Consider the following 12,544-nt stretch of genomic DNA (forward strand, 5'->3'; position numbering starts at 1 on the left):
TAATGATTCAAATGATGAATTAGTTTTAATTAATTAATAATTAATACTAATTAAATTGGTAGGACCTGGTAACCTACCACATATGGTCATTGCAATGATAGTGCAGTTGTCAGCTGCATTCATCTCCTTTCTGAATGAGAGTGGTGGCTAAGTTACTAAAATGTAAATGATGTTTGGAATGGCTGTGCTCTGTGGTAGATAAAAGAATGATGTCCCCTACAACAGGTGAGATGGGTCCCATGGTGGCCTCTACTCTGAAGCTGGGCATAGCTATTCTCAATGGAGGAAACTCTACTGTGCAGCAGGTAGTACAGTGCTCACACACTCCTCTCTGTCATGAAATGTGTCATCGTGTGTTTGGTAGCGCTTGCATTGTATTTGAAAGGCTGTATATTAGATTCTGATAAGAACTTAATACATACAAGACAGACAGACTAACAGGAACATTTGTGGATTATACTATATATTTTGAAATGTGTAGAGTTTGTTGAGACCCTGTCAGATAGCTGCTGATTGTCCCCTTCCTCTGTACTTGTTTAAATCAGAAATGAGTCTAAAATATTATGCCCACTGTGTTTTTTTGACAGAAAATGTTGGATTATCTGAAAGACAAGAAGGATGTGGGCTTTTTTCAGAGTCTGGCTGGGCTGATGCAGTCATGCAGGTTTGTTTGTTTTATTAAGATCCCCATTAGCTTTTGCATAGCAGCAGCTATTCTTCCTTGGGTCTACATAATTCTGATGTGACAATACAAAAACATATACACAATCACAATCACACAATACAATGACAAAGATACATATATCATAATACACATTACAATAATACAAAGATACAGTATATTCACACACACACACACACACACACACTTGCGCGTGAGCAATAGTGCGCACGCGCACGCACACACACACACGTACACAACCACACAACAATCATAACAAAAACATTCACCCATACACCCATATAATTTACCCACACACATATCCGTATGAGCATGTTCACGCACACTCTCCTATACCCCCCCACCACACACACGCGTATGAGCATGTATACAGAAAAAACGCACGCACGCACACACACACACACACACACACACACACAAACACATACACACAAACAAACACCCACGCATAAGCATGTACAGTCTACACAATACCTGAACCCACACACTCACACACCCACACGAGTACGCACACATCCACACACTAAAGACAATGCAGACATTACATTACAAGCTCCTGCTTTCCGCAGTGTGAAACAACCTCCAGAAGTATGCCTTGTTGCATAATTATGCATCTCTGAACTAAAAGATCATTTTTCATAACAAATAAGAGGCGTCTTTGTTGTGATAAGATTCCTCATGAATTACCAATAACAAGTACAATAATCTGTTTTTCACTTCCAACCAAGAAAGACATTTATACATTTTTGTGACCTTTGTCCTCAACCCAACAGAAAGAGCGACATGTGCTGCTTTGTTTTGGACCAGTTGCAGTTTTCTGATATTCCCTTCTGAAACACTGGACCAAACTATTGAACAATAATCTAGATGTGACAAAAACCAAAGCTTGGATTACTTGCTTGATAGTTTGTTGTGTCAGATATTTTGGACATCTCTTAATCATAGAGTGTTAGTGGAATTAGGGAATAGTTCGTTCCAATTTCTATACTTATATTTTTAGATACATTTAAGATAAGTTTATTGCTGTCTGTCTAATCAACAACCGACTTCATTTCCTGGCTAGAGTTGTATTTAAATTATCAATTGTTGATTCAGCTAAATAAATTGTGGAATCATCAGTGTACATTGCCATATGAGCCCTTTTTAACACCAAAGGAAAATCACTGGTAAAAATTGAGTACAGAAGCGGCCGAGGACAACTTCCTTGAGGTAGTCCGTGCTTCACGTTTAACATCAGACTCACTTTCATTAAAGTAGACCATTTGCTTTCTGTCACTTTAATAACTTTGAATCCAAATGTATCACAAAAATTCCTTCTGCGGTGGGTTATCAACCTTAACTATTGAATGAAAAACATTTTAGGTTTATCAAATACACCTAGTCTAGCCTCAACCAGATTCTCATTTGAATCCATCCATTGAATCCATTTATTAAAAAAAGTTAGCCTTTAAAGTTAGCATTTAATGACTTTTTTTTTCCTTTTTTTTTTTTCTTTTATTGTCTTTCTTGGGAGGCATCCAGTTGTCCAATCCAATTATCCAGTGTTCAAATCAAACTAATTTTCACATCCTTATCTTCTCTTTCCATAGCGCATAGATGTTTAGTGGTACTATGTCCAGTTCAATTCATACATTCTTTCTATGTAATACTTCCATGTCCATAGGTTTAGAAAAGTTCAAGTTCATTGTTCCTGTGCACAGAGCATATTCATTGTCCTCATTATAAATCATCATGATTGCTGATTCTGAGCTCTACATTCATAAATTCTCAATCCATAAGTTCTGTACCTTTTCATTTCCGCTTGGCATGTTCATTATCCCTTTCATGAATCAGCTAGATTGCTGACTCACCCCGCTTGACTTCTCACCCAGTTGGCCATCCTCCGCTTCACTGACTGGAAGAATTGGTTTAATTTCTTGATTGAAGAACTTCTCCGCTGGTTCATTATTCTGGAAATATTTTTTCACACTTATGATGAGTGTTGCAGGATGGATCACGTTGTGTTTTATTTCCGGTATAATTTCATTCTGATATCCTTGAACTGTGCTCTTCTCTTAGCTATTTCTGTAGTCAAATCCAGGAAGATTTTTCATCTCCTTGTATTTCAGCACGTTTTCTTGTTTTGCAATTTCCAAAATCTCCTCTTTGGCCTGGTATCTCTGTAGTCTGACAATCATAGGTCTAGAACTCAATTTTGTTGCTGGCCCCACTCTATGCACTATTTCCATCTCAGGCTGGCATGGGACCTTTTTCTCTTTAAAAACTTCTTTCAGGAGGGTTGACTTGAATTGGGTCGGATTTCCCTCTTCCACATCTTTGTCAAGGCCAAAAACTCTGATTAAATCTGCGGCTGTAGCCTTCCAACTTTTCAGTCTTTTCTCTCAGTCCTTTATTTTCTCTTTGTAGTCTTTTTCAGAATTTCTCCATGTCCTCCAATTTGTCTTGCGTTCTCAACAGCGCCAGCTCAACATCAGTCAGTTTTCCTTTGCACTCTTTAAGCTCAACCTTTAATGAGTCCAGTTGAGGCTTCAGTTTATCCATAGCTTCCTTTATTTCAGCTCATATTATCTTGTTTCCTTTCATATCATTGTGCGGATTAATGCAGCAAGTTCAGCTTGATTCATCTCTTCTCTCGCAGGTGTAACAGGGTCGGCAATTGGCCACTCTCCAATTTTTAGGGGACATCAGAGTTCAGAAATGCTATTGTTTTGATTCAGCTTCTTAGATGACTGAGGAAATTCCAGGAATAATTCATTTAGAAAGATCCACTTCAAATCTGGCATTTTAATTATAATTCCTTTAGGAGTTTGGCGTTCTCAACGCCCACACCTCACCTCAATCACTGCAGCGGGACATGACGTTCGGTAACTCTACAAACGCTTCCTGCTTCTGGACTGAAACAAATATATTCTCAATGTATTCATATTGCAGCTGGTTAGCTCATGGGTTCTGACTGTGGCTCACTCAATCAAGTATTGAGCTGAGGTACATTTAAAAATCAGCTACAGGAAATATGTTTGCATGCACCATGGTCTTATAATACATCCGTGGTATGCAAACTCATCTTGTTATCGCTCTACATTACTTCTGAACATATAGTAGGTTTATAGGTTCATACTAGAGCTCCCCCTAGAGGCCGGGAGCACTTCTATTGTGTTGTCTGGATATGCAGCATTTTTTTTGTTGCACTGTTTTTGGAGGTTGATATTTTTTTGTTGTTGCATCATTTCTGTATTTGCAGTGTGTTTGCTGTTCATATGTTTGGTTTGGCTTCCTGCAGCTTGTTTTTTCGTTTGCAGAACGTTTTCGTTGAATTTGTTTTGTATTTTTGAATGTGTTTTTGAATCTGCATCATATCTGAATTTGCAGCTCGTATGCCCTAACGGAAATGTTTTGGGCCGTTGCAGCACCTTTGCCCTTGTCGGCCACCGTATGAACAAGACTAGAAAAGCACTGTATAAGATTAGTCCATTTACCAAAGTGGCAGCTACATGTTTTAAAAGCAACAGGAAGTTAGTTATTTCACTATACATTTGTCTGTGTTTCAGTGTTCTGGATCTTAATGCATTTGAGAGGCAGAACAAAGCAGAAGGACTGGGAATGGTGACAGAGGAGGGCTCAGGTAAGTTCCATTATGTTTATACCTTATAGTTTTATTTCAGAGCAGTAGAAAGAAATGTTCATTGACTGAATGTCTTTTTCTGAGATGAGTGTTATTGGTCTCAAAAATTACTAAACAAGTACCTGAATTATTTGGAAAAAGCCAGGCCTGCTTTTCTACACCAGATGCAGGTAAAATCCTTAAATGTCACTTTAATTAACCTCAGGATGGTACATTAAAACAGCTCTATAAAAATCCAGAGGGCACTGCTTGCTGGGACCATTGCCTTCAGAGTGGAGCACTTAAAGGTATATTGTAAGGTAGCTTAACCTAAAACATCAATGTATTCCATTAAAAGCATGTTCTTGCATGGTTCAGGACTTCAGGACAGATAACCTTGTAGAAAGTGATCATTAAAGTAGTTGTGCTAGAAGAAATATACTCTTTGGTGTACACACCTTGGTTGTTATTCCTGATACATGAAGTTTATTTTTTTTCCTGTCAAATCATCATTCTTTATTTTGCTTTGTCCCATTTATCCTGTCATCACTTGGTTCAGCATTTTGTTGATTTTAATCAGGTGGTAATACAGTACTATCTGTTCTTCCTATGCATTATTAAGTATGATTCCTGGTGTACAAGTGTGTGTAGTCATGATTTGCCTGTTACATCTTCTGTGTATACATTTGTTACAAATGTTAACAGTCGACCTTCAGATTGCATACTAATACTTTAAAATGCATTCATAACTTACCTATTTACTTCCATAACTTAACATAACTTAGTACTGGGTAATAAGAAGTAATCATAAAGTAATTATTGGTACATTAATTGTTATCATGTTATAATAGGTGCAGCAGTTTGTTTTCAGTAAATTCTGGTTAAAAAAGCTAAATACCTATTACAGTATATAACATTTCTGACCTTCCACACTTTCATTTCACCACATTTATACATGTCTTCTGTAAGTGGCTGGGCAGAGTGATGTTATTAATCCACCATTAAAGTCCTCAGGGAGGAGGTCACAGTGAATCATTGGGAGAACAAGCTTTGTCCTACAAAGTGTGTGAAACCATTAACATTTCACACACTTTGTCGGACTCATTACGTTAGTACGTGACACTGAACTTCCTCAAAGGTTACCGTAGCTGTTAAGCCTAACGCAGCTGGCTACATAGCTAGCTAGCCACATGTACCTCTGCAAACAGGGCTAACAGGGCTAATATTACACTGCTGTATAACACCCAGCCATTGGTTATGTCGGATCCTGAGCTATGAATGCACAGGGAAGCTGGTAAATCAGCTTGAGGACTATGGTCTTCATTTTTTTTTTTTTTTAAATGAACAATGTGTATATCACTATGGGATAGTTAGTGCAGAAAATTAACACCTTGCTCTAATGATTGTTGTGTAATTATGTACTGTCAGTACATAATTACTATTTTTAAAGCCATCATTAATCCTTCTATACTTACTTTTCGTTTTCATTACAAGTAAATTATGACTGTTTAAATAGCAAGGAAATACATATTGCAGTGTTGAATGGAATGTGAATGGAGAAAATAACAAGAACATTGGACCATATGTTAGTACTGAAAACAGTAAATGCTTTTACTGCATTTTCACGCTCATAATGTTTTTAATAATGAGCTGTTTATTCAACTGTGTGCTTTTTTTACTAAATTGATTTATATTCTACAACAGGTGTTTCCTATTCCTGTATGGGCAGAATGGAAAAACCAGTAATCACTAAAACTGACTTATTGTATTACTCATTATTGCACCCATTATAGCAATAAATCCAACTACAGCTGATAATGTTTGAGTCATACCTTCCTCATTGTAAGAAACTGATCGTCATTTTAAAAGGCTATATTAACAAAACAGGTTCAACGCTGATGCACATCCACAGTCAAAAGGAAAACAAAAAAAGCACTAGGTCTTGTTGTTATATATTTTAGGCTCAGCTCTTTTTCATTTTTACTCAGCTGTACAAGTTTTCTGTTATTTAGTCTTCTATTATTTTTTTCCATGTTGACCAAACAACTAAATTGGGAATTTTTAAAGCTCTTTTCCCTATATGTAATCTTTTTCTTTGTTTCTTTCTTTGTTTCTTACTTTCTTTCTCTCTTTCTTTCTTCCCCCTGTTTTCCTTTTCTCATTTTGGTTTACTGCACTTTCTTCCCTTCCTCAGTCATCACTCATGAGCGTGGTAATTATGCCTTCTGCCATTTTCTTGTGTGTTGGTTGGTCTCTCTCTCTCGCTCTTACTCTACAGTTGGTTAGTTGTTGTGTCAGTTCTGTCCAGGTCCTGAGTGTAGAACTTCAAACCTTGTCCTTAGCAGCACTGTGCTTGTAGCTACTTTTCTGCCTTACCCTCACCATTTTAACCTGTTTTTTCTGTTTTGTTTTCTTTTTGTTTTTTTGTTTTTTTCACAGTATAGACCAATTACAAGTTACTCTCTGGTCAGATTTGTAGTTGTGTCTTTTCATAATGTTTAAAGTCTTAGTCTACTTCTGAATTATGATATAAAATGTGTTGTCATTCTTTGTGACAATAGTAAACTGGTGATGATGACTTGTTTTAAATATACTATATAGAAGTTAAGATTTAAAACTCATGACATGTCCAGGCAGAAGTATTTGAAGAGTAGATGTAAGCTGTATTGCCTTAACCTGCCATCTAAAACATAACCCACGTATGCCTTCCTCTCAGGATTTGTACAGTATCTGGCACATTCTAAATATTACTAATATGAGTATTTACCTTCCCACTCCCTCATCCTACACCCACACCCTCTCAGTCATTTAGTTCACCTACAGTCAGCTGATTGTTTTGTCTCAGTAATGGAGATAGTTATTGTGTTGGTTGTTTTCTATTGTGAAGTGTATGATCCCCTCTGTGTTCTCAGCCACTATCTGTCTTTTTCTGACTCACTTAGGGCTGCAATCAATACAAAAAAATCCTAAACAAAAAAGGTAGATTAAGCTGAAGAATCTCCTCAATTAAAGCTGCATGCATCATAATTTTTATAATAACAACGGATCAAATGTCTTTATTTAATGTGAAGGTGTATCTTCACCTGCAGTTACCTCCAGCTCTATAAACATTTTAGCGTCTTTCGGCTTATTGTTCAGGTTTTATGGCCAGTTCGGTCTCTGCACTCTCATCAACCTGTCCAGCCAAAGGCAGCTGTTTTCAGAGAAACAGTTGTAAAAAGCCACTGACTACAAACTGCTCAGCAGCAAACAGAAGACTGACAGAGAGTTGGGGGAGACCATAACAGAGCTTAAAGAGAGGGATTATTAGACTTAGATTCACCAGGTGGATACAAACACCACTCCACAGAATTCTACTGTTGTTTGTCTCCTGGGTGAAGTGTCTGCTGAAAAATATTCTAATGTTGTGTTTACAGATTTGCACTCTTCAAGTGGCCAGAAAATCTTACTTAATGCATAGTAACATAACATGGCATAATATCAATAAAAATCAATGGCCTGTCTGCACCAGTAATATCAAATTAGCCAATTTATACAATTGTAAATACAATTGTTCTGTGTGAACAATTAGGGAAGATGTGAAACATTCCTAGCCATTAGTGGTTAAGATTTTGTATGAAGTAACTGACTCTAAAAATACATTAAATAGAAATTACCGATAAATGCAGATAATTTATTAAACTAACATTTAATAAACTAACATAATACACCAAATTATACATACATGGTGCAAGTTTATTGTTGTGGCAAGCTGGTTAGTTATTTAGCTAATGAAGCCAAAAAGCCAACAGTCAATTCAAGTTTATAACATGCCTCTTAATCAGGCTCTAACACCCTGAGACAACACGCAGCAAACAATACAGGGTGTGCTTGACTTTTTTATTGGTTTATTCAACTGTTATAGTGACTGATCTTACAGATGAACAAACAAAAATATTACTACATCCAGTATTTGTACAAACAGAGTGACATTTTAATGGTTTTAAACTGGTTGAAGGACAATGTAATGTTAAAGGATGTGTATTTTCTTCAAAGATTTAATGTATAGATTTACCAGAAAAACTCATTCATAAAAAGAAATTGCAGCCCTACTTATTTCTCATCTCTCACCTTTTCATCTGTTTTGTTTGGTCTACCTCTCCTGTTTTCTCTGTAAGTGTTGCACTTTGGACGTTAAAGTGGTTGTTTCCTGCCAGGCTCCTCTGTGAGTGGAGGAGGGTGAACTCTGATAATTTCTTCCTCCCCTCTTCTCTCTCTTTACTGGCTGAGCTGTGTTCTGTAGACAGTGTACTTGTCGTTAATGACTTTTTTGCTTACGTGAAAAACATTTTTTATGATGTATTTTTTTGACTTATTGTACCCCAGTATTGTATTTTAAATTCCTGATTTGGTTGTAGTTAAAGTTTGTCTATCTCTAAATATTTAAGTTTGTGATTGAATAGAGGGAACTTTCTATGCTATTATTAAACATCCTTAGCTTGTCATTTTTTATTATCATTAAACAATCCTAGAGAGATATAATACATATATTTACTTAGTTAATAAATAGACAATATGGTCTCATTATTTTTTTTTCAGCTGTGAAAAATGTATTCCCCTCATCCAGTTTATCACTCTGTTGGGAATAAGCCTGAAAGTGCCTTTAATCACTAAATTCACAAAAGTGTCATTGAAAACACACACAAACAGTGTTAGGTTACTCACTGTGATTTGGAAAATTATAAAGATCATATCATATACAGTGCTGTTGCAACATCCAGTGATTTAACATGAGTGATCATATCTACAAAAACACTTAGTTAGTTTTATTGCCATTGCATGAATAACTATTAGAGCAGGTGTTAGAGATATTAAAGTGTCTTTTCAGAGAATAAGATTTACCCTCTCCATCTATCAGTCCATCCAGGAATTTCAGACCTGTAATCACATACATTATCACAAATTCAACCAATCCTCACATCATTTATATGAGGATTGGTTGCCCAAACCAAAGATTTCTGGTTGAATCTTGACAAAATCTTGCAAATTACTACTACTGACAATTACAAAAAATATAAACCTTCTACAAACAAGTGTTTGAAACAACAGACAGATGCCCTGAGGCCAGAAGGACTGTAGCCTTGGTGCTTATGGAAGTGTCTATGGAAGCTAGCCTCTGGTGTAGGAGTAGTTCTGGGAGGTCCAAAGAGAGGGGCTTTCATTTGACCTCAAGAAGTTTGTGGACACCCTACAGATGACTCAAATGGGGAGGCCCAGATTGTTTTAAACAAGTGAACTGCTCACATTGGTTGTGGTATTGATGATGACTTTTGAATTGCATCACTGCTCTTTTCAGATAATATACTGTAGTTCTGCTTCTTCACGGTTTCCTCAGACCCTCAGACCATGACCAGAACCACACACTATGGTGATTTGCACCTGAGCGTGAAGTGGCCAGGAAGACCCTCAGCACTTCCAAGTCTGACACCATGGGACTCCCCTAGAAAATGTGATAGTTATATCAGGTCCATGTTCACGAGTGAGGGTGAGATGAAGTGGGAGATTGACAGGCAGATAGGTGCAGTGTTGGCAGTAATATGGGCATTGTAGCGAAGTGTCATGGAGAAGTGGGAACTTAGCCTGTAGACAAAGCTCTCAATTTGCCAGTTGATCTACACTGTATTCTTCAGTAACTGCCTTGAGCTTTTGGATAACTACTGCATCAATGCAAGAATCCAAATTAGTAAATATGGTGTATGAGCTTACCTTTACAGACAAGGTGAGGTGCCTGGACATCTAGAACCACTCCTCCTTTGAGCTGAAAGAAGTTAGTTGAGGTGGTTTGGGCACCTGAATGGGATCCCTCCTGGATGCATCCCTTTTGAGGTGTTCTGGGCTTATCCAACCAGGAGGAACACCACTGATATTGCACATCCAAATGTGTTTCCAGGTGTTGGGGAGTACTATATATTACTATATATTTGTGAACAGTTTTATTAAGCCATTTGTGTCTTCAGAGGGAGCTATGTGAGGTCTGACAAAGTGATCTCACTTGGTTCAGTGTTGGTGGGTCTGAAATGATTTTACCAGTACTCTGTAGCCAACCTCATCACTGCTGCAGGCTACAGGCTACATTAGCATTACTAGTACAACACACCTCTGTGAATGAACTGTTGGCAGTCAAGTTGCACTGTGGGTAATGTGGGCACCAGGTTTTGACAAGAAAAGAATGTGTGGAATGAAAAAGATGATATCTCTGGTTCTGCTTCAGTCTTCATTAAGTGGCAAATGAAACTATAAACTTTGATTCCATTAACTATATAGCCTTAACCATATCAGGGTTACAGGATGGCTCAAGCTAATCTCAGCACTCATTGGACGAGAGGCACAATACTCATCAGACAAGTTCTGGATTGGAACTCAGGATGTCCTTGCCTTGATGCAGCAGTAGTAAACACTGCGCTACTCTGACATTACTATAAATGCTTGTATCATCTTTAGTCTTTGTAGCAGTTATTATGTATTAACTTGTTACTACAATGTAATGCATGATAACAATTGAATACTGACATTTTAGCAGATGCAGCCAGATCCATTCTTGTTTTGAATCATACAAGTGGACATCAACAAAAATTTGCACAAATGCTGTCATTTTGGGTCATGATGAGTAAAACTAAACTTCTGACATCCCGGTGGACTGATCTGTAGATAAAGGTTTGCACCACAACCAAATAGCCAAACAAGGAAAACTGCACTTTCAGTCTTGTTTCAGACCTACAGATTTTCCTCCTTCAGCCCTGTCCAGTTTGTTGTCATACTTTATGGATGTATTCTGTTCATGTTTTTGTTGTTATTGTACTGAGTTATTGTGTAGTGTCTCATCTTCCTTCTTCTGACTTTCTTTTCCTTTTGCATGGTTTAAAGCAGCATTTTAGCACAGTCAGAGCAGCTGTCCTCAGCTTCCTCAGTGTATTTGTAATCTGTGAAGAATCTACAGTGGAAATTTTCTTTCTCACATGTGCAACAGCTCTGAAAAAAACATGAAAAGAGCCTAAATCCAGTCCTGACTGTAAAATGCTGCAGTTTAAAGACCAGTGCACTTCAGTCCACCACCAAGTGCTGTGGCTGCCCACTGCTCATCCAAGTGTGTGTGTGTGTGCGTGTGTGTGTGTGTATATGCGTGTTTGTGTGATTGTGTGATTGTTTTAGATAAGAATGGTGTATTATGACCATACACCGTCCACTGACTGATAAAAAACACTGGGGATTTAGTCACATTAGCTCCATCTCTTTTTAATGGTTCTTCACTCTCCATCTTCTTGTGTGTCTGTCTCTTCCCTATTTGTTGTCTGCTTTTGTCTTCTCTCTTCTCTGACTTTTTTATGTGTATGTGTGTCTGTTTATATGAACGTGTGTGTGCATTCATGTGTGTGTTTACACATGCTTGTGTTCTTGTGTGTACGTTTGTGCATACCTCTGTATGTGCTTGTGCATATGTGTGTCTGCATGTGTGTCTTGCTGTGTATGTGTGTGCACGTATGTGTGTGGGTGTGTGTGTTTCTTCTCTCCGGCCAGGTGAGAAGGTCATGCAGGACGATGAGTTCACCTGTGACCTTTTCCGCTTCCTGCAGCTGCTCTGTGAAGGACACAACTCAGGTGTGTGTGCGCGTGTGTGTCCTCCGAGTTTTTCCATGTTTTTGTGCTGGTAGAATCGGAGAAAAGTGACACTGCTGATTTGTTGAGGAGACTGTTAGAACATTGTACTGAAGCCACACTCCGATCATTAAAACTGTTGACCTGACATTATTTAACTGGTATTTCCTCTCAGATCTGCCTCTTTTACAACAAAGACTGTAAGATAGCAGTTTCAAAAAATGATTTGAAATTTGTTTCTTCAATCAGAATGTCAGTATCACATCCTAAATAACACACTGATTAATAAAGATGTATTCAGAAGCTTTTTTCTCTAGGGGTTTCATTCAGATTTCTGAAGCATAAAACAACATGTCATGCAATGACACCACTATGGTATTTATTTATTTTAACACATTTTACAAGCAAAAAATTACTCTATTTCTTGAAAATGTGTTTCAGACTTCCAGAACTACTTAAGGACACAAACTGGGAACAATACGACTGTCAACATCATCATCTCTACTGTTGACTATCTACTAAGAGTCCAGGTTAGTTCCTCTTGTTCACCACTGCTGCTTCATAAAGGATCATAAAGGATGTGTTTTCCAAAGTTCAAACTGAATATTTTAGGTCACCTAACCTGGTTA

The 12,544-nt window shown here is 37.6% G+C and overlaps 1 protein-coding gene across 1 annotated transcript in view; it reads left to right on the forward strand.

Annotated features, from left to right (window-relative positions):
- ryr2 (ryanodine receptor 2) overlaps positions 1-12,544 on the forward strand; it is a 225,349-nt gene that overhangs the window by 176,611 nt on the left and 36,194 nt on the right. The window contains exons 87-91 of the mRNA XM_022766015.1: positions 226-305; positions 588-664; positions 4,231-4,304; positions 11,838-11,918; positions 12,357-12,445. Coding sequence (XP_022621736.1) covers positions 226-305; positions 588-664; positions 4,231-4,304; positions 11,838-11,918; positions 12,357-12,445 — 401 coding nt within the window. The remainder of the gene's footprint in view (positions 1-225; positions 306-587; positions 665-4,230; positions 4,305-11,837; positions 11,919-12,356; positions 12,446-12,544) is intronic.

The sequence above is a fragment of the Seriola dumerili genome, unplaced genomic scaffold (genome assembly GCF_002260705.1).
Source record: "Seriola dumerili isolate Sdu_G_001 unplaced genomic scaffold, Sdu_1.0 BDQW01000807.1, whole genome shotgun sequence".
Classification (NCBI taxonomy): Eukaryota; Metazoa; Chordata; class Actinopteri; order Carangiformes; family Carangidae; genus Seriola; species Seriola dumerili.